The sequence below is a fragment of the Sander lucioperca genome, chromosome 6 (genome assembly GCF_008315115.2).
Source record: "Sander lucioperca isolate FBNREF2018 chromosome 6, SLUC_FBN_1.2, whole genome shotgun sequence".
Taxonomy (NCBI): domain Eukaryota; kingdom Metazoa; phylum Chordata; class Actinopteri; order Perciformes; family Percidae; genus Sander; species Sander lucioperca.
Genome location: NC_050178.1, coordinates 34,652,739 through 34,676,533, shown reverse-complemented (window position 1 = coordinate 34,676,533; position 23,795 = coordinate 34,652,739). Strand labels below are relative to the sequence as shown.

At 42.0% G+C, this 23,795-nt stretch overlaps 1 protein-coding gene across 4 annotated transcripts in view; it reads right to left on the bottom strand.

Moving 5' to 3' along the window:
- The window catches only part of LOC116034163 (plexin-A1), a 218,965-nt gene that overhangs the window by 33,963 nt on the left and 161,207 nt on the right, over positions 1 to 23,795 (bottom strand). For all 4 annotated transcript variants that reach the window (XM_031276718.2, XM_031276723.2, XM_031276724.2 and 1 more), the window contains exons 11-15: positions 14,570 to 14,666; positions 11,877 to 12,067; positions 5,998 to 6,149; positions 2,959 to 3,082; positions 2,684 to 2,820 (exon numbers count right to left, since the gene is read on the bottom strand). In XM_031276718.2, coding sequence (XP_031132578.1) covers positions 2,684 to 2,820; positions 2,959 to 3,082; positions 5,998 to 6,149; positions 11,877 to 12,067; positions 14,570 to 14,666 — 701 coding nt within the window. The remainder of the gene's footprint in view (positions 1 to 2,683; positions 2,821 to 2,958; positions 3,083 to 5,997; positions 6,150 to 11,876; positions 12,068 to 14,569; positions 14,667 to 23,795) is intronic.

Genomic DNA, 23,795 nt, shown 5'->3' with positions numbered 1-23,795 from the left:
TCTCTGACAGGCTATAAGACAGACACACGGAATAAAAACTGAAGTGCAGCACAGGAAAGAAAATCCTACTTCATCCCTTAAATAACTTAATAAATTATTTATCAGATGTGACAAAAAGGCACACGCGCACACACACACACACACACACACACACACACACACACACGTGCATACACACACACACACACACACACACACACACACACACACACACGGTGACACAGTTGCTTATCCACAAGGCCGACATGTTTCAGTCTGTCCAGTCGTGGTTTCATCAGCCAGAATCACAGAATGCTGTACTTCAAAGCTCTCTTTCTCTTTCTCTTTCTCTCTCTCTTTCACTCACTGTGTCTCTCCCTCCCTCCTGCGCTTTCTTTGGCTGATAGATCTGAACTGGCAGATCAGGCTGGTCGTCTCTCTGTGTGATGTAACTCCCTCCCTAGCAGACAGGCAGCCAGCTGTGACCTGCTGGGAAACTTTGTGCCGCTGCCAGAAACTTTGTGCTCCACTCCAGTGGCTCGTTCCCCCGTCCCCTCCCCCTGTCAGGGGGAGACACTGCTGGCCCAAGCGGCGGGAAGATGGCTACCTGTGAGACAGCATGTGTGTGTGCGCATCTACGTACAGTATGTGAGTAATCAGTGTGTCGAGCAGGTGCGCTTTGACAGTGCGCAGGTAGAAGATTAACATTGTGTCAGTATGTGTTTTGTGTCACTCATCGTCTGCTAACAGCCTACAGTGCACTGCAAGCGTGAGTAAATGGGTGTGTGTGCATTGTGCAGGCATGGTGGCAGGCGGCGCAGTGTGAAATTTTGAACATAAGTAGAACAAGCTGATTCTTACACAAATCCTCACCCGATATCTGCTGTGAAAGTGAAATCCACAGAAAGAATGAAGATGATGGATAAGATGAAAGACTGAAAACCTATTTTTGCGGCTCTATCCCGGCGGCTTGTGGTAGAGTGGAGTTGGGTTTGGATACTGAGCGAAAGCAAAAAACGGGGCAATCGCGTGTCTTTGTCGGACACATGCCTGCTGTCTCCCAGTAGGCAATTTCAACAGGGTCCTCAGACTGAGAGGGGACTGAAGAGGGCAAAAATGAAAATGGTTTTCCACATTCCTAGTAGTGCTGTGTTTCCATGACAACCATTTCCACAACACTGCGGAGAGCGACTGTGGTGCCACGCACGTATTTTTGACAAGGTTGCGGCCACACAAAAGAAAGCCAAGAGAGGACACACAAAAAAAAAGAGAGAAGGAAAGAAATGGGGTTGCGGAGGGAGATAAGAGGATGAGTGACTTGGGGTAAATAGGTTTTGATTAAAGCGGAGGCCCCACTGAATACAAAGACACATTAAAGAGATGGACTCAACCAGTTCATTACTTTGGCCATAAAGGTTATTGCTGCTCAGTGAATGAAAGGCCAAGACTATTATGCTCACCTTTCTCGGGATGTGCTACAGTGCTTTAAATTGGCCTTTACTTTTTCTTTTGATATGATATAAAAGGAACTTGATAGGTCCAAGCTCATTAGTTTGACCTGTCACTTGTTGCCTGAAAGAAGGGAACCACTATAACAAAAACTCCAGCGTTATAGAGAATTTGCTCTAAAAGCGAAACAAGAAAGAAAGAAACAAGAAGAACTCTGGACTAGTGCCTCAGCAACAATGGAAAAATGTATAACAGTGTAAACATGTTCTCCGTTACAAATTAGTCACCTTCTCTAGAGAAGATTTTGCCTGAACATTCCATTTTAGTACATAGGTGCTTGTTTTAGTTCACTAACAATGTTTTCTGTGAGGTTTCTCTGCCATTTGCCAGACACCATACATGAGTGGATTTAGTCCAGAGCTCAGTTTGCTGTCACTTTGCCAGGAAGGGACTCAAAGAAACAATAGAGTTCTTGGCTTGAGGAATTAGAGTCATATCCAATTGGATCTTTGTCTCCTCTTCTTTAAATCCTGGCACAATCTCTTGCAGAGTGAGTGACAACGGAAGATAACGGTGGCACATTATTCTAAAAACTAAAAGGGGAGAAAAAAAAATGTATTTCAAACATAAGTTCAAAGCAGGGAAAATGTTAGTTACCAATTACCAGGAACACCATATCATTTCTTCCAAATTATAGTCATATCTCTGACAAAATGTGGGCCATGTACTTAAGTAATTCACAGCACAACTGAACAATGATATCAGCTTTCCCGAGAAAGGCTACACTGTCATTCTCACAATTGCTGTGAATTACAGTACTGCAGGTCATCCTGTTGCTGGCAGCATGTTTCAGACATTCTTCATATCAAAGGCTACCAGGAAAAAATGTGTTTACAAAAAGAAAAGAAAAAAAGAAAACAGGAAATAACTATAATTATCAAAACACAGAAGAACTGTAAAAGATGGCAGAAGTAAAAGAGGGGTGGGGAAATCATTATGAATGGTAATTGTCTACAGAGGAGCATTAGCGAAAAAGAAAACTTCAGAGTTACAATTACCTTTTTTTTTTTTTTTTTTTTTACATATTTACGCTCTTTCGCTGCATGCACATTGTTCTCCACCGTTTGGAGAGCTTTTATCAACACAGTCCCTGAATCCAGAACAGTGCAATGGAAGTTTAAACTGTCCCATTTTTCCAGTGAAATCAGCCTCAGGTATGATCATAGATTTATTTAATAAGTAGAACTTTGTTCACCTCTCGAAGTGGCAGGGGTGAAGTCCTATCTTCACAGATACAGCACTGCCTGCATTGAGATGACTGCCTTCAATGGTGATCCTTGTTCCTCCAGACAGTGGCCCAGTGGAAGGAATGACACGGGTAAAGTATGGAGACTAAGGAGGGACACAGGCAGAGGACAGGTTGATAAATCATTGCTGCTGGGCTTCAAATACAGTATCAAAAACATCCAAAAAAAGCTTTGTCTTAGCTGTAATTTTATTCAGCTACGCTCTTACAACACACACACTTACCACAAAGGAGAAGGCCTTGGTGGAGACTGCTTTGTAGTCGGGGTGACTGCAGTCCCTAACACACACTTCTACCTGAGCCTCCTGCACCCTGTAACCTGTTGCATCATTCAGCCGGCACACAATCCTGAAAAAGGGCAACACATGGGCGGGGAGATGAGTTCCATTATTACTGCTCCCAAAACAAATGCATGAATGTCAATGTTTTCTTTTCAATGTTTGCTTAATAAAGAGACAGCCATTTCAGATAAAAAGACGCTTGGCCGAAAAAGGACCAAGTGAAGGAGAGACAGAGACATGTTCTAATAGTGAAAATCTGCAGTGCTAAGATAGGGCGGAGTATTAGATAGATAGATAGATCTTTATTCTCATTGTATGCGATACAACGAAATTCTGTTGGAGAAATCCTCTCCAAATAGCAGCATAGAGTAAAAAAATAAAGATAACACATTCTCAATAAATAAATGTATTAGGTGTGTGTGTGTGTGTGTGTCTGCATTAGTGTTTACTGTAGAACCATAAGCCTCGCACTTGGCCCTGGGTGCTGGCTGGCCAAATGAAAATCCACTGGAGAAATGATTGAATGAGGGGAGGAGTGGCAGTGTAGCTCACGCGGAGAACACACACACATACACACACTTACTTCATGTTTCACCCACTGGAGACACACTTGACTGTTAATTAGCCAGAGTGAACGAATGAGACAGAGAGAAAGGGCGATAGTGCAGAGGAGAGAGGGAGGCAGCGAAAGAGAGAGAGTTAAAGTGGGAGAGGCTGATTAACTGAACGAGCTCATATCCTACACATCTCCTCTGCTTCTCTCCCTCCCAGAGATGAGTTATTAACTCTCCTGCTTCCATCCTCCCTGCAGGTGGCCATGGCAACTGCAGCGACAATGAATTTCACATTTCGATGCTATGTGTTTCCATTGTTTTTATTTTCCCTTTCATTTATTCCCAGGTCTCCCACTATGACAGGGGCCATGATTAAAATGCTAGACAGCTCTCAGTTAGAAACTGCAGCTTCACTTGCCTCATTACTGCACAGAGTGCAGTGCAGGTGGCTACATTGAGCTGTTACTACGTGGTGAGAAAGACAGAAAGTTCATGGTGCATTTGTAAAGATGACAACATCACAGGTAAATTATACCTCCCTCAATCAAATACCTGAGGTGGAAAGTGTTGGTGAAAAATTAAACATATGTCAAATTGTCACACAGAAACTACTAATAAGGCAATAAAAAAGGTTATACCAGGTTCTGTTTCTCATCACTACTGGCAATAATTTACTTTTCTCAATGTGGAATTAAATCCATCTAGATAAATATTTAATGAGTGAGGTGAATGACAAGCCTACTAATGCAAAAAGAACCAGAAGTGCTGCATTTTCTTGCAATTTCATTTCACTCCATTCACAAAAACAGGGACTGTGCGAAGCTGTATATGAAGTTCAAGTGCTGGCAGAGAGAAAAAGGCAGCCAGAGCAAGAACATATGTGTCTACATTTTGCCTAACAGTCAGCACAACTCCTTCTCGCCCCTCTCTGCACCAGCTGACCTTTGACCTGTGCTGTCAGTCCCGTAACCCTGTCCTGTCTCCTGTGCTACAGATCTGATAGGGTCACGGGAATGACGAAAGCGACCAGGCCACTAATGGCACCGTATGGCTAACATCACTTTTAATTAGCATGACAGCCTCACTGCCAGCCGCGCCCTCCTCCTCCTCCTGCGGGTGCCATGGCAACAGGCCAATGCCGCGTTACTGGGTTGACAGGGTTAAGTGTAGACACCTTGGTGGTTTTGGATGTAACAGCTAGGACAAAATGAACATTCGGGAAAGAAAAAGTTACAACACAGAATCACCTATTACTCTGCAGCTACATGGGCAAATTTAAGAATGGTATGTTCTGTCTGAATACAACAACGTTGTAAATTATAAAACAAGGCTGACATGTCACTACCATATTTCTAAACCCATTCTGGGGAAAGCTGTCATGGCTGGCGAGAGCTACACAGCATTCTGTTGTCCTGGCTGTCAAATCATCAAAGTCACATTTCTTAGTTTCCTTCTTAGTGAGGGGGCAGAGAGAAAACTAAATCAGCTGGGACTGTGCTACAGAACTCAGCAAATGGAGCATTTGCGTACAAATGACAGCTACATAGTCACAAGTAGAATATTGAGGACACCTCCAACTGTGACAAGCATCCCCAATTTTTCCTCATCCTAAATTGTATTTCCTCTGCTTCCAGATGAATTCAACATAAAATAGAGAGTGTGACTCGTGTAGCTTCACTAAAGGCCCAGATCTTTCTGGGTAGCTATAATAGTGCAGTGTCAGCATCACAACGGCTGTTGTTAAGAGTCTTTTTTTCTCATTCTGAATAAACTCTAATTATTGATTCCCATGATATTACTAAAGAAGCAATGAGGCGACCTGTTTACAGTTCAAACAAATGGAACTCTTTGTCATTTCCAATTGACTGAACCTAGAGCTCAAGAGAAATCGAGGAGCGATGATTGTTTATTGCTGTTGCACAGGTAATACTTTTTTTCAGAATATACTTGTTCAGTTATTAAACGGGAGTTAAGTTCCACCCGAGGCACCCGCCATGATTCAGAATTTCCCAGAAAGCAGTAAACATAACTTAATCAGTGGGAGCGTCACATGACACGCTTTCATCTGTGGAAGACTTTTTAGAAGATACAGTATGGACCGCCCTCTTCAAGCTATTATTCTGATTATTAGTGATACAAGTTGTTCCACGTAAACTCAGCTACTGCTAGATTTACATAGACTGCACTTGTACTAAGAATAGCAGTACCAAACACAGCAGGAGCCTGTTTACAATGGGTAAGTGGTGTTTAACTACTGGAGTTTTTACTGAAACAGAGGCCTGTGAGAGAGTTGCAGTGTTGTGCTGCTTAGCACTCAGTGTCACATCAATATTGGACACAGACAAGCATGAGAGTGGAGAGTCTCAGAAACAAGGAGCCAGAGAGTTGTGGGAGTGAAGAGATGAAGACAGAGATAGTGTCAACGTACTGCTCGGCACTGATGTATTGGTCCTCCTGAGGGTTGCAGGTCACTTTTCCGATGCGGACTCCACTCTGGATGTCTTTGAACTGCAGACCCAGGTTCTCACCCGTGATGGTCAGCATGGTTCCTCCCTGCCTGGGCCCAGTCTCCGGAGACAACTGGTTGGAAGAACAAATTTGAGAGGACATATGTTAGCCACAACAACATATTGGACAATCAATTTTTACCCAAAGCAGTACATCATAGAAGATATATTGTATGTCAGCATGAATGACAGTTTACTTAAGTCATTATGGTCATTTCCCATTCTCAATGAACCAAATACTTGCTACCTCATTAAGTGAGATGAAAAATGACCTTGAATCCATTAACTCCACCTCAACTCAGTCAAACATTCACAACCTGCCAACTCGCACACTTAACCTGGACCCACCCATCAAGCCTTCACTTACATCTCTCATTTAACCTTGTGACGATTTATCTACTGAACACAATTACTGCGCACAGCGACCTCTGCTCCCTGTCTTTTCACTAGAGGCCTGCGAAAGGTGTGCGGGGGTGCTAATGGCTACCCGAGGCTAGCCCAGTCGCTAATCACAGTCCCATTCATCCAGCCCACGACGCAGACAATGGCCCCTTTGGTAATCAGTCAACACTACCATAATTAGGGCTAAAGCTAATTGGATTAGAACCTGGTGGGGGTCATTTGTCGCAGTGGGGTGGGAGGAGGGTGGAGGGGATGAGACGCTGGCGGTTGGGTGTTGTGGAGTGGGGCTGTGGGTAAGGTCACACTTTGACCTGGCTTGCCATAAAGGGAGGATACAATGGATGATCATTGATTAAGCTCCCATCAGTCCGACATTTCCCCTATATGTAAGTGCGAAGCCCCACGTGAACTGCATTCGAACATGCATCCACCTATGATTTTCTGTTTTGTGTAGATAATACAGTAAGAGTCAATAGATAGCACACAACAGTTGGCAAATCCACTGGCAGCAGAAATTCCAATGACATTAATTGATGTTAATTGATGATTGATTGTTGGTGAAAAATTCTGCTGTTAGTTTTAACTTTAAAAATAGATTAGAACTCCCTATGATATTTAAAACTTGTTAAAGAAAAAGAACGACATTTTAGGAAATATGTTATTTTGGTTTCTTGCTGTTACATGAAAAGTTTGATACCATCATGTACAGGTAATATAAAGCTACTGCAAGGAGCTGGTTAGCTTGGCCTTCCAGCATGTGTGTAAACATGACTAACTTGACCTAATGTTTACCGCTTAGACATCAGAGAATAAGGTATCAATCTTCTTTTCTACCTCGCGGGAAGAAAGCGAAAATATCCAAACAATATCGAACTATTCTTTTGAGTGTATCTACTTTCTCGCATATAAATTAGATCCACTCTCTCAACCTGCTCTCTACAACTCTTTTTCTCCACCTGGTATCCTGACAATGATCCCCAGTCTACCATCATTATAGAAATGGTGGCGGGTTAGTAAGAGCCACAGGTGTTCAGGACACCACTAACAGAAACACACAATGGGAACAAAGCCCAGTGTCATTCAGGCCAGAACTGAAATGCCACAGTGATATAATTAAGGAGTGTTTTTCATCTTACGCCAGCTAGGCTTCTGATGAACATCCTTCCTCCTTCCGTCGCCCTTTCCCTTTTCCTCTCCGGACTTGTGTCTTTTTCATTCACTCTCTGTCTCTTTCTCAATGTGCCTGAATGCATATATTTTAGCTGGAGACAAAAGAGTGAGTGGCACATAGTAGTGCCCCAGTCAGAATCTTCAGATATGGTAATCAAATCTCTCTTGCTCTATAAGCACTGGCTTATCAAAACACACACACACAAGTTGTTACATCCACAACTAAACAACGCAAACAAAAAGCCCTTCTTGATAAAAGCCACCAGCCTAAACACTCGCTCTATTCTCTGCTCACTGTCGCGCCGTTCCACACCCATTCAAATTCCCTTTTTTCCATCTTCGTCTCCGACTTGTCCCTTTGTGTGAGGACTATTGTGGCCGGCTGAGCAGCAGTGCACAGATAGCATCTGCTAGTTATAGGAAAAGGAGGAGGAAGGGGGGAAGCAGGGGACGCAGAGAGAGATGATATGAACATGGCGTAAGGTTTCTGAAGTTTATCTGTGATGTGAAAGACACTCAAAAATGAAAAGTCACACACAAACCAATAGAGTTAATGAAGTGAGTGATGACAGGGATAATACAGGGAAATGTTACCATGTGAAAAACTTATATGACTGAAGATGTAAATCCTAACAAACATAAAGAACAAAACTGAAGTCAAAATCCCACGGGGGCCAATTATATTACTGCTGCTGAACTTTGAGAGCATGTTTAGATGGCAAGATCATTATAAAAAGTAAATAAGCTCAATTTCTACATGGGAAGGGTAAGAGGGAAACGGAAGGAAAAGTGAAAAGGATCAAGGGGTTGAAAGGGAAAAAAATGCTTGAAAGTGGGAATGAGGGACAGAGGATACAAGGAAGAAAAGAAAGTGACAAGAAAATAGAGGTAAAGAGATCTGGCAAAGGCCAATATTGCAGTTTAACAACACATCAGGGGAAAATCATTGGACTTTAGCAAGTACACAAGCTGTTAAACTGGACAAAGGCACGCACACTGAAACTATTCCATGCAATGTCAGGTAGATTTCAGTACGCACAAACACAAAAGACACTTTCTCATATACAAAAGATTGCAAAAAGGCAAAAACCCACATAGCACAAAAGTGCGCCACATGCTTGAACACTAACAATGCACACCCCCACACATGCACACACAAACACGCTGGTCTGGCCTGTGTTACTTTAATTGGTTTCTAAGGGCTAGCTGTAATGCTCTTCCTGTCCCCTAGGAGAATGCAGGCAGAAGATGATGGATGATGGAGGGCCAGGCAGCATCCAAGGCCAGTACTAGGACACTGCTGCACTACACTGGGAGACAGAGCCACATAGTGCGTGTGTATATGTGTGTGTGTGTGTGTGTGTGTGTGTGTGTGTGTGTGTGTGTGCGTGCGTGTGTGCGTGCGTGCGTCACTGTCTGTGAATGTGATTTTGAGGATACCATACAAGCCACGCATTGCAAGTTGCAGCTTATTTTGTTTTGAAATTTTTAACATTTTACATCTGAATGTAGGCTTCTCAGATTTCTCTTCCAGACTTCTCACAATGTGTTTGCCTGTGGTAGTTAGAGTTTTCTGCTTGTGTGAGTGTGTTTGTGGATGCTTTTACACACACACAAACTGTGTGTTTGCTTGTTGTGAAAGGAGAACTAATTAATCTTAGTGCACAATGTCAGTACACTTTAACAGTCTAATTCTTGGTCTAAAACCAAATCATTTAGAGCCTAAAACATCAATTGCTGTGTTTGGAAAACAGTACCTAGGTGCCAGAGTCATTAGTGGAACGGTACCCAACTGCACACTACTGAACAACGTTGAATGGGCAATAGCACACTTGACACCAAATGGGTTCAATGCTTGCTGCTCTGAAAGCTTTGGATAGCTGTGTTTATGTGTATAATATGTCTGTGTGTGTGTGTGTGTGTGTGTTTGCGGTCACACTCTCCAGTGACGTGTCTTTCCCGGTCAAACACACATTCTCCAGTCCAAATTAAATTAGCGGCTAATCCGCTTGCTAATGGCCACACAGCAGCTAGCATGCTGCTAAAACCAACAAAGCATCCTGAAAAAAGTGGAGTAATATTCAATTTGTGTGGTAGTTGCAATGCTCTTTGGGAGAACGTGAAGATGAAATGGCAGAAGGGAGAGATTTTCTTTGTTGCCTACGGATGTTCTTTTGGCATTAAATGTCACACTGTAAATGTCAAAGGTGGTGAAGAGAGGTTGGCAGCAGAGCGGCTCGGAGATAACGCCTCCTCCACTGTTTCTCTCTTCCTCTATTCTTCTTTGTCTCTTGCAAGTTCTCAAACCTGCAGTACGTTTCTCCTCCTGCTGTTTTTGAAGCTCTTCTACGCCTGCATTTTGACTGCCACCAACATCTTGCCCCGAGGCCAGGATTTACCCCTCAATATGCATGCAAGAGCACATGCTTGCACGCACACACGCATTCCCACCCCTTCATACCAAACCCCCCCCCCCCCCCCCACCCCCCATCTCTCTCTCGTACATACAAAACCCAATTGCCTCTGTACGCTTGTTTCAAAGAGATAACCGAAGCGAGCAAGAAGAGAGAGAGAGAGCATTAGCGAACAGATTTATCTATGTGCCAGTGCCCCAATTATCCAATATCTACATTACGCATTCAGAGAGACGAACCCGTGTCACAGAGTAAATGTACTGAGGGCTCCAGCCGTACAAGTCTGCATCATTGAAATGGGCATGCATTATAAACCATACATATATTTCACACTCATTTAAATAGAGAGAAATGGCACTCGTTTTGACTGAGATGATGATTCGTCTTATTTGAGATCAAATTTAATTCAAAGGGAAAAAATATGTGTTAAAAGCTTGAGGAGGACTGATGGAAAGGAAAAGAAGGGAAGAAAGCAGAAGGACATATGAGAACAAGCAAAAGGGTTGAACGCCAAGACACGTCTCACACAGCGGTGCATGGCTTTCAAACCAGGCTATGTGTGTTCCTGAGAGCGTGCACGTGTGTGTCAGTCCCAGTGGTGAGCTGTAGGAACGGTGACCCAGGTCAGGCAGACGAGGACCACCGCCACGGTTACCAGTGGCAACAGATGGTTAGGCCATGGTGTTTAGACGCCTTACCTCCCCCAGCCTGTCAGATGCGCTCATAGTGGGACACAATTAGCACACTTCCACGTTTTGTTTCTTTGTCACTCTCCTGCGCACACACACTCCAGACAACCACACTCTCTGCCTCCTTGTGTGTGTGTGTGTGTGTGTGTGTGTGTGTGTGTGTGTGTGTGTGTGTGTGTGTGTGTAGAGCTATCATCTCTAATCATGTCACTGTGTTCAGTCTTGGTGTGTGTGAACTGCCTCCTCCTGGCTGGCCCATCTGTGTTGTGGTTGCAGTCATGATGATGGCTTCTAAGTTGTCTATCCTCCCTGCAGCCTCCTGTCCTACGATGTCCCCTTCACTCGCTGAGGCCAAACAATGACGCAGCACAGGTAGGAATGTCTAATCTCTTCTTTTGGAAAACTTACTTTTACTAATGAGCTGACTTTGGCAATCCTGTGATTTGCGCCAACAGGCATGTCTTCAGTTTCAAAGTTTGCCAAACAAGAGGTAATCACAACCCTGTTGCAAAGGGCATATTGTCACTTGAACCCCCTTCCCTTCTGGCCCATGCCCTGAAAAAAAACCTGACTTGTTTGTTGTTTAGGTCAAGTTGCTGGGCAACGCACACCACATAGCAGCTGAAGTGTCTGCTTTAACTTTAGCTGTGGTAAGAAAAAGAGGTTTTCTTTAACTTGGCTTTAGCAGCTCCATGCAATGTTGATTTTACAGTGGGCTGTTCCCTGACCTCACAGACCTTGGGGTGTTAATGTGTGTGGCAATGGCATCAGTTAGAATGTTTGACAATAAAGGATAAACTTCATGAGGTTTTACTTTATTTATGTAGTGAGCTGACAAATGTGTATATATATACTGTATATACACATTTCTGCTCATTTATTTTTACCTTATATTTATACCTTGGATAAAAATGGTAATATAGCTTCGTACAGATTAATTTGTTTGTTGTACACTAACTGCTTTAGGGTGTATGTTGTTGCATGTACAACACTTGCACTCAAAGAGATGCAAGTATGTGCTTGCAAGTACATATGTGCAGTTAGGAATGTGTTACCCTGCTGAGCTTCAGGAGCACACTGAGCTGCTATATGGTGTGAGCATGTGTCATTACTATGACGGCTTACCTTGGTGATCTTGGGGTGTGCACAGCGGCTGTTTCCTGTGGTGGCATGCATCCAAGTGTTCTCTGGAGGAGTACACTCCTGCCTCAGGGAGCATTTCTTCTCCTGTACGCACCAGCCGCATTCAAACCTGGGGTTTGCCTTCAGACACATCCCACAGCTCTCCCTCAGGGCATAGCACTTATACAGGTGGGCTGGTGAGGAGAAGAAAATTAGATTATAATAAAGTATTATTATATGAGGCTGGGGGGAGAATATAGTTACCTCACCATCAATATAGTTTGTTTTGAATTATTACAGTGCAAGCTAGACAAGTAAACAAACAACAACCTGAGTGGTAGAACAGTTTGAAAAGCAACCAAATACCTTGATTTTAAGTTTCTCAACTTCCACACAAAAATTCCAAAACTTCTTCAATGTCGCTGAGACTAAGTTGAGTTAAGGCACTATTTCCCAAAGGCCTCAGGAATTGTACAGCGAAATCTTTTTTTCTCCCTCTCTGCAATTCCATCCCCAAATCCCATTGGTCATGGAGCAGCTTTAAAGCAACCCTGTACCAATTACTGGCTAATAAAATGACTCCTCTCTAATTACATTAACATATCAGTATTTAAGACAAGTGAGCATCGCTCACACTCCACCAGATGATTATCATGATTGAGAAATACTGTAGGAAGGGGGCTGGCAGTGAAGAGAGATAGACTGAGAGAGGGGGAGACATCTTCGGGCTGTAGGTCGCCTCCGGTTGCTCTTCAGGAGATTTACACTTGAGATAACACACAACGCATAGACACTGATGCATGCCGCTGATATTATGCACTGTCAATACTGCTGCATCTAACAGATGCTATTTAGCAACACTTTGTCTCTGGAAGAACCATTGACTGTCAAAGCATTCTATGTTGCCTCTATGAATATAAACACCCCATTATTGTGGATTACAGTGGGGTCCCTGTGTTCATACACATACGTCCAGTATCAGTCAGAGCCAGCAGCCTGAGATATATGTGAAATTTGAGACTTCAACAGCTTGCTTGGTACATTTAGGCTACATCAATAAATGGAACAAAGTGACTCTGTGGTGTTACCTTACAATACTGACAAAATGGCAGTGATCACAGACTTCAGAGACGCAACCTCTTCTAATCTGAAATACTACAAATAAATCCCTGTTCCTTACTGCATCTTCACCATCAAAGAATAACAAACAGGGCCAGACAATGCAGCTCCCTCTGTTGCACAAAACTCCTTGTGCATGTCATCAACAGGCCATATCGAACACAGTGGTAGCTGCAGATGATGTTACTTTGCCTCACAGCATGAGAATAATGTTACAGACCCCTGCTGTGCTGTACAGGCCACAATAATTATGGAGACAGCAATATAAAGACTGTCCTACTAGTAATTATATCTAACAGACGTGATCTCATTGTCTTCTCCCACAGTGGAACATTGAGTATGTGTATGCGTTTAATCATTAGACTCATGGTCCTTTGTCTGGAGGGTGAAGCATGATTATACATAAGTGTGCACACAATATAATACTGTTTTAAAAGTGGGTATAAGTTGAAGATTTTTTTTACAATACAAAAATGTTAGAATATGCCTTGTGGAGCTGAAAAATTAGTTGCAATGAATAAGCTTTATCAGTTGACTTTTTTTTTTTTTGCACATTTTATACCTAACTAAGGCATTTTGCACCAACTGTGTGTATTCATCCATGAGCCATGCATGCTAAATAAGGACTGAATTATGAGCTCACTGTATTAAACAGCCCGGCCTAACAAATAGTTGAATATATATCTATAACAATAACACTGTTTCCAAGGTCAAGAATGAACTGTAAAGCTCAGTAACAACCTTTCTCTGTTGGTGATTATCATTGACAGAAAATCAATTATTAATCAATGTTCAAATGTGAGGAAAGTAACCTTGAGCTGCTTTCTGAACCAACACTGTGATGGATGAATCTTGCCTAGCTTTTTTACTGTCAGTGTAAAATCTGATTTTGAAATGTGCTAAAAAGCTCTGGTTTTCCTAGGTAGATCCCCAACTTTTTTCAACAGATTAAAATGTAATCCTCCATTGCAGAGAGAATGTGTGTGTTGATAACTTTAACACTGGTTTATCAGTCATTTGACTCCTCACTTTACTACTGTGACCTGCTACCACTACTTATTTGCTACCATTAGCAATGACAAGTCTTGTGGGGTAAAATCAGAGCCACACACACACACACACACACACACACACACACACACACAATATAACACAGTGTTTGAGCCCTTTACAGACCAAGAATATCAACTGCAACTGGTGGGCTGGCCAAGGGATTTTGGTCACAGTATAAATGATTTACTATGCAGTTAGAGCTGTTTTTTTTCAGAGAGTCACAAAACTACTGTATGCATACATTAAGTTCCAGCAGGTTTCAGATTCTATTTCTTTGAGATGCTTTATCCGCCATAACTCGACTCGACTAAAGATTAAAAAAACTGACAGAACTGTTCGGAAATGGGATTGATTGTCTATACTGTAATGTCTGTTGTTAAAGGTTAGGACACATGAGAGATAAGAATACGTTTATACTGGATGGCACTCTCTACTCCTCCCCAGTCTTTTGTATAGTAATATAATTAGCTTATGCAGATTAATACCTCCTTGAGCCAATAATGTACGACACCACATTAACTCACCTTTGATGTTGTAGGGGTTGTCGATGACAAAGTTTCCGTTCCAAACTACAGACAAATCCACTGGCAGGTCACTGATGTCATTGCCCTCGTAGGTATACTGAAATACAAAACAACAACATCCAGATTAGCATTCATAGTCACATGTCGCTACCTAAATCAACAAATTGTTTATACCAATAACATCATTGTAAGACATTCTCAGTCTTTTAATAACATTTTAAATTAGTAAAAGAGAAAAAAATCTGCCAATGCGGAAAGCAAGCTCAGTTCAGCTAGTGGCTGGTAGTAATGTCATACCCTGCGGTACTCACACAGTTGAAGGGCCGTAAAAATGAATGATGAGAGACAGGCTATATTGTGATTTTAACACGCAGCACATCCGCTGCTGCCTGGCAGAGCACGGAGTTGATTAAGAGATTGGAATCCCCATCACTGTATGACTCATTCTATTCCAGTGATGAATGAAAAGCTTAATATATCTCCAACAATAATATTCTCATCTAATTTCATTTTCGCATCCTGAACTAATAAGAGTTTAAATGTAATTGACTCGTTGTCTGCATTATCAGTTTTATGGAATCGCTTTAAATGACAAGCTTCAAACGCGGCGTGATGTGATGGCGGTGTGTTAACTGAAGGAGTAACAGAGAAAGAGCTCCTGTGAGACCTCTCTTAACCTCCGAACAAATACATTATCAATGACTGTTATCAAATTAAATGCAGCTTTAGAAGTAACATCGCCTCCCCAATCCCCCATCACCTACGCAAAGCGTACAAAAGCACAATCATCTGAAAATACTCATTCATCAAGAACCCCCCCCCCCCAGGTAGCGGAGACACATTTTGCATTATTAACTACTCCATTCATTAGTTCATTGACACAACATAAAACAGATGCTAGATAGCAAGAGAGTGTGAGCTGCTAAGACTTGAGATAGGCCATGTTAACCTAATGCAGTTAGTAGTCAGTCAAAGGGTACCCAGTCCCTCTCACTACCACTGGAATGGTCACTATCTTCGATAGCCTTGGGCTAAGAGATAGCAGGACTATTCTCTTCAAGTGAAGTGGTGATAAAATCCCATCTGAAAGCCCCAAGCCTGAGGCTATAAGGCCCTCACAGATTGAATCTAACTACAACTTGGCAACTATGTGATATCACCCACTCCAATGTGATTCTGTGAGATTTATCTTGACATCTGTAATAATAGTGAACTGGAATGCATTTGAGGGGAAAAGCAACAAGAAATGTGCGTAGAGAAGATAAGAAAATGAGAGGACACAGCAATGTCACAATGTGTGAATGGCTGATTAATTCATTCTTCACTTTTTGCGATTGGATGGTTTACATTCAGCGGGCCCTGAAGGCGGAGATGCTGATATCCAAATGAAGGAAGACATCTCAATATATCTCAGAAGAACTACTCCTTTACTCTTTGAGTTTATTTTAAGGGGAATTTCTCTTTAAAAATGTTTTCAGGCACATTTTGGTGCTCTAATTTATTTAGTAGCCATGAACTATTGAAGAGGGAACTTTTACCCTGGAGTAGCTCCACCAGGGAGCTGGCCTGCAGAACACCCAACAAGAAAACTTTTACAGAGAGAGGGAGGGAGAGAGAGAGAGAGACAGACAAAGAGAGATGGAGTGAGAGAGCAAGGTATACAGCACCACTGCACTATAATTAGATCTTCATAGAGCTGAAAGAATTAGATGAATTAACAATTAGACTAATTGATTAGTTGAGCGACAGAAGGATAATTGGCAACTATATTGATAGTCAATGTATCTTTTACGTTATTTTTCAATCAGAAATAGTGAAAAGCTCTCAGGTTTTATCTTCTCAAATGGGAGACTTTGCTGCTTCTCTTTGATATATACAGTACATCAGTAAACTTAAATACCTTTGGACTTTTGGTCAGACAAAACATGAATCGTCATTCATTCATTCACAATTTGTTTTTACGATTAATTGAAAAAATACTCATACACAGATACACTTTATATATAATACACACAGATTTTTCGCAAATGAAATTGATCGTTAGTTGCAGCCCTAAATCATCATCAGTATTTTGTAAGAGAGATGTAGCTTCTCCTTAAATGCCAGTGGACATGATATCTTAGGACAAACAACATGCCACGTATGCTAAAGCTACTGTTGTGGGGTCATGTAGAAAGGGAAAAGTAATGTTGAGTGTAGCAAAAAAAAAGAAATTCTGAAAAACGAGTGCAGAAAAGTGCAGAAATAAAAGGGGAGAAAAGCGACAAGTGATGGTTAAAAGACTGGAAAACGTTTGGAATGGCTGTTGGGTCGAAGAGATAGAGGTGGAATGAGCTGGGACAAGTGGAGGGCAGGGAGCAAAACAATGAGAAGATGGTGAAAAGAAGAATGAAGGAAGTGGGAAGGGAGAGGTTGAGGGAGGATGATTCAGCAACAAGGGTGAAGGAGAAAAAGCGAGGGCAAGATGGATAGAGAGAGGTGATTGTGTGTTATTCTGTGGACACCATTCATTTACACATGGAATAAGAGGCTGGGGCTGGCCTATAAGCGCCTGAGCTGGTGGGGGCTAAAGTGAAATTGGCATTTTCAATTTGTTCCCTGACATGTCTGCCTTGGTCTTTTCACACATTCCTCACACTCTCTCGCTATCCTCCTTTCCACCCCCTCCTTTTCTCTCTCTCTCTCTCTCTCTCTCTCTCTCTCTCTCTCTCTCTCTCTCTCTCTCTCTCTATCTCTCTCCCTCCCTCTCATTATTCCTTCCCTTTACCTCTTTACAAACCTCCTCCCCCATCAATCTCAGTCGGACTTTCTCTCCCCTACCTCCATTCCCCAGAACGCCCACAGTCAAACAAGGAAATATGGAGCAGATTCCTTTATCGCATATACCAAACATGTCCAGAGAAACACATGTGCACACTGTACTATAAATATACATTCTGCACACGGGACAGTTTCCAAGAGACGGATGCCAGCGAATGCATCAAAGACGGATCGCATAGTCAATACAGGAAATAAAAAATGATAAATAAAAACACATGAAAGCACAGGAAGATAAGACACTCACACAACAACACATATTTTGGAGGACAGCTATTATTTGTCTCCGCTGAAGTCCGAGCATATGAACTTCTTCAATCTTTCCCTCCCTCCTCCCCTCTCCCCCAGGAGACCACCCAGTCTGCCTGGGAACAAGAGCACTTCCTCACCGGGTAGAGATGGAGAGAACATATGACTGTGTTTGAGTGTGTATATGCATGCAAGACAATGAGAGGAAAGAGAAGGACATGCACTGGACACTGCACTGAGAACATGTGGAAAGAGTAAAAGAAAAGCAGCAAGAAGGAGATAAAGAGAAAAAGTGAGGGGCGTTATCCAGCTAAGGGCAGGATCATATTTGGCAATTGTTCAAGGTGTTTCGAAATTTTGCAACTATTCTCTTGACAATCAGGCTGGCTTTGCCATTAGAACATAGGAACACTAGACAATGTAAAGACTTTGCACATTCGCACAGAAACAGCACAGTGGCTCAAAACCAGTGTTTTAATGTAACGAAGTACAAATACTTCATCACTATACTTAAGTAGAATTTTCACGTATATGTACTTTACTTCGTTATTCATATTTCCGGAAACTTTTACTTTTACTCCACTACATTTCCTAAATAAAATGTATACTTTACTCCACTACATTTCCCCTAAGCATCTTAGTTACTCGTAACTACAAAATTAAATCAGAAGAAATGTGTTACACTGGAAAAAAGCAGGTTTGACGAATCATTACTCCTAGATTGCAAGTTAATGCACGCTCCATTCCAGGTGGTGACGTAATGCCTGTTTGTTGCCAAGCGAAAAAAAAAAAAAAAAAAGAAAACTAAAAAAGAAGAGGAGGAAGCATAATAACTGATAGTGTCAGGGAAGCACCTGCTGCAGGCTCTGCTGCCAACGTAACCACCCTGACGACAGCTGTGAATGGGGTGAGGATGAAGATAATGTTAGAAACCTTTGACCATAAAGTTCATAATCAAAGTTTTTTTTAAGTACATTTAATATCAGAAAATTACTTTTGATACTTAGTAGAGTAAATATTAGATACTTTAAGACTTTTACTCAAGTAATATTCTAAAAAGTGACTTTAACGTCTACCAAAGCTATTTTCTGGGAAGATACTTGTGCTTTTACTCAAGCATTGCTTTCAAGTACTTTATACAAGGCTGCTCAAAACTGGAAGTGGTCAAACCCAAACCAGCAGCAGCAATATAGCTCCATTAAGCTATATTTTTATATAGACATTGAATCAAGTGACTGCTCGTTAAGAGAAAAGGTTGCTAATTGTTTTGGTTGGCCAGAATGACAAAATCCAAACTATGCCAGCTCATATTCAATGTTGGACAGCCTCTCCTAGGACAGGTCGCCACACAAGCCAAAACCAGAGCTAAAAGTTCCTCAGGTGGCAACTCACAAGACAAGACACTGAAATATTATTTGGGCATGTATGGATATTTGCTCAAAAGACAGGCAGTTAGTGAATATGTACAGTATTGAATGTGTTGGTGGTTTTTCCACAACCCATAAGTCTTTAATCATCCTGTCTCAACCTCAAACAACAGAAGCTTAAGGACAATTTTCTTCACACAATTCACTGCCAAATATGTGGTAAGTTGTATATTGTATCCATTTCTCTATTTCAGTGTCGTTAAGTATGTCTTTTCTTGTTGCCCTGTTATATCCCCTCGGGAAGACAGGCTACAGTAAAGGACATGGGGTCAAGCTTCCTTCCACATCCATCCCCGCTTCTCTGATGACCGGCCACTCAGAGCACGCCCTGATCCCCTCTGGATCACATGAGATGGGCCAATTCCGCTGATAGAGAAATAGATGATAGATGTGTGTGGACCTCTTAACCCCTGCTTTACACCCTGACAAGTCCCCTCTCTGAAACGCTGCACCACACACACTGGAGGTGTGGAGGTGCTGACAGCTAAAACAACACTGCCTGCCCTCTATCTTCCCTCTAAAAATCTGGGCGCCCAGATAGCTCAGTTGGTAGAGCAGGCGCCCATATATAGAGGTTTACTCCTCGACGCAGTGGCCCCGCGTTCAACTCCGACCTGCGGCCCTTTGCTGCGTGTCGTTCCCCCTCTCTCCCCTTTCATTTCTTCAGCTGTCCTGTCAATAAAGGCCTAACAATGCCCAAAAAATAATCTTAAAATTTTTTTTTTTTTAAATGGGCGGGGTGTCGTTTAAAATATGGGGATGTTCCAATCCATGTTACAGGTATTGCGCATCCATCCTCAAAGGGGGAGGATGTATGTTCAGGGGGACATGGATCCGCTTGATTATGTACCTTCTCTCAACAACAACATGAATATTTAGTTAGGGAGAGGTGTGTATGTGCGTGTATGTGTGTTTAATGGGCAGTAGAGGGTGGGGGAGGCATAGGAAAGGTTAGGTTATGTTCCAAACTCATCTCCTCTCATTGCACCAAAGGCTTATTAAACTTTCATACTGAACCACCATGTTGCACAATGCACAGTTCAGGGAATACACACATGCAGCTTGGTACATGGTTTATTCACAGCACAGCAGATTCCAATATGAAATGCAAAACATTAAGCAGGTTACTCTCAAATGGGCATAATTTGCATGTATGAAGAGGAGAGAAATATTTAAATAGAGCCACAAAAATCACTATGTTCTATATTTAGTGATTTAATCCCAATATTTGAAACAGTATAGAATGATAGTTAACACGAGGAGCCCCAAAACAGACTGAAGGTGAGTGGAAAGACAAAAAGAAGGGTTTGTTGATGATAAGCATTCTTATTAATTTATTTAGTTTTTGATGCAAACATGAACAGACAATACAGAGACAATTACAAAATACTGAAGCAACAGAGAGAAGACACAGATGAGAAGAGTGTTAATAAGTAAAATACAGAATTGACACTTCAGAGAGAAGAGTGATAGACAGATAAATAAATAAATAAATAAATAAGAGTCCAGAAGAAACAGTGACATGGAAAGAGGGAGACCAAGTAAATCACAAAAAAGTGTGAAGTAAGAATAAAGATATGATTTCCGTGATGCGGAAAAGGCGGACGGGAATCGCACGGAATTTACATACATTTTGTTGACATATTAAACAAACAATTTTTGTTTACTTCCTTCTCATTTTTCATTTTAAAACAACAAGCGTAGAAAGGTCTCTACATAAACCGTGGCCAAATGGCATTGTTAAACATGTTGCCTAGTAACCATACATCCTCATGTTCACGTTGAGTTTGGAAAAAAATGTCGAAGCGAGCGGCTGAACAGTGAACGGTGAAATCATTAATGTGCATATAATAACTAAGTGGGTAAAGGCAATTAATAGAAAAGCTAGAACAGTCTGGTAAGTTAAAAAAATTAGATCACTTGTAATGCAGCCTTTAAAACCAGGGACAGATAACACTTGTGTCATATCACAATATTACGATATCCCAAATCTAAGACGATATCCTGTCTTATATCACAATATCGATATAATATCGATATATTGCCCAGCTCTACTATGAATCTGGACAACAACTGTTTTGTAAGTTTTGTCAACATACTGGACCCGCAAAGACACATTTAACGAGCATTTTAAATAAAAAGTTCATCTCAAGAACAAAACTAAATCCACAGCGGGCAAATCCCTCCAGGTTACCATTGAGGCAACGACAAAATCAATAGATGCAAGGCGTGAGTTTGTGGAAGATTTTGTTGCAATGTGTGCTGACGCGGACATATCGCTTGAGAAAATGAAGAGGATATGTCCGTATGTTGTTGAACATTGCAAGCAGGGAGGCGCACTCCCAGAAAACGCCAGCAGCCTCAGGCAGACCCGCCTGCTGCGGGTCTTTTGACCTCTGACAACCGAAATCGCAGTGTGCTCAACATTGTTATAGGTGAGCATCTAATTACCTTTTATTTAGGTAATTTTGAATGTGCTTTGCTGAATATATTAACAGTTTAAATAAAAAAGCTGAATTGTGAGTTTGTGTCACTGAGTTTTTAAAGGTCAATACTGCTTAGAAGTGAAAAAAAAAAACAAGCAAATCCGAAAAATCCGAAAGGGCTAAAAATAAATCTGAAAAAACAGAATTTGGAAAAAAAACGGATTTCACAGGGCCCTAATAAAGGCATAAAAGTAAGTGGAGAGACGTTGGCCCCACAACATTCTCTCAACAGAAAACTGCAGATGCAAACCAGCTGGATCTCTGTCAGTGAAAAACAGACAAAGATCCAGGAGGGGATTAGAGGATAGATGGATGGAGAACGAGGGGTGAAGGAGGGCAGGTATGAAGTAACAACAAGTACTTTCTGTGAGGGCCACAGCCTGATAATTAGTCATTTTGAATGCGTGTGCAAGCTAAACGGCTAAAAATACCAAACTAGCCCAGGGCAAGCCCACACCTGGGATAGAACAGGTTACTCTCTTCCTCTTTCCTCCATCCCTAGCTTTCTTAAGGTGACAATGTTGGTTTAAAAAATTCTGACCTTACAGAACACATCTTTCAATCTAGATTATTTGAGATTTAAAATAGTTTTGTGACGCAGTTTTAACAGAAGTCGGGACAGTGCAAAAGCAAAGTAGAGGACACAGACGGCCCATGTGAAATGTGTTTTGCCGGTCTACAGCAAACACAACAGTGCTCTTTTAGACACACACAAAACTTCCAGGCAGATATGGCCTCCTAATCAAGGATCAAGTAGTAATCCTTTCTATAGCTTAGCGTGTGTGTATGTGTGTATGTACTGTATGTGTGAGGTCAGGCGGCATGGAATCAGCCCCGGCTCATAATAGGGGCCTGTTAGCCAGTGCTAATCGCTAATGCTAACAGGATTGGAGGATATGGCCGGACCCAGTTACCCAGCTTATCTCTTGGACACACACATACACACACAAGCACACACATGTGCATACACGCTCACACACATACTTTCTTCAATGATGGAAAGAAAAAGAGAGAGGGGAGGGGGAGAAAAGTGCTGGCTTGAGGGAAAAATAATGCTGCCATAGCCAGTGTTTCTTATTTTCCAGCCTACGCATTAAGCTAGTGTAAGCTTACTAGACTTCTCCCCAGACAAAAGCCTGATTTCTGGTCATTTGCAGAAACGTCCATATTTTCAATATCCTCACCCTTCTCAGCGCATTCTTCTGGTGGCCATTCTTCTCTAGCAAAGTCCACCGCTCTGTCACACAACTGTTTTTTTTTTTTGCACCAACACCTACGGTACATCTATTCACTCAAACACATTACTGCAGTACCGGACCATGCAACACACATGCAAACAAGAGGAGAAATTGAAGGACTGTCACTGATACCTCTTTCCCATCAATGACCAGGGTCGGACCAGGGTTATCCGACCCGTGTTCAACTCTTTTTTTGTCAATTCAAACCAAGCCAGTCAACACGGGTTGATCCCTGGTCATGACAATTCAGATACGAGCTGGGTCCCAACCCGGGAGCGATGCATATCAATTACCTCACGTGCTGGAAATGGGTGGGGGGGTTTACTGTCATAACAAGAGAACAGCTAACGTCACGTACTCCAGTCCAGCTGTACACCACCAGAACTAGTGTTTTGTACTTGAATTCCTCATTGTATTGCAGGCTGCAAAGATGTTGAGCTGCAAGCTCAGGCATGAGAGAGACTCATGGTTTGTCAACCAATGACAGTTTGTCCCGCCCCTGTTGTTAGCGACCCTGGTCGTATGCCTTTCACATTGAAATCGACCTGCGTTCGACCCACCTCTCGACACGGGTCGCGAAGCCGAATTGGTCAAGGCGGCTTAACCCATTTCAAACAAAGTCAACCCTGGTTGATCCCTTGGTGTGAAAGGGGTATGATTGAGCTACAAACTAAGATGAGACAGAACAATTTACACATGTTCCCCCAGGCTGGGGTTGTTTGGTGTGGAGTATCTATGTATCTGTCTTTGCTAGCAATGGCGGCTAGCTATTGTTGCCAATTGATCAATTTATACTTATCATTACAAACAAAGAGATTCTGCTACTACTGAAAGGTGTGACAAATCACGTTTTGTGTGCCAGAGGATTTTCAGGAAGATCTACCCATCTCTTTTATTAAATACACTCCTTGATTAATATCACAGAGTTCCTGTCAAGTTCAAGTCATTAATAAAAGGGATACCAGCCAAATGCACTATTCACAATAAACTACCTTTATTGTAAGGGGGG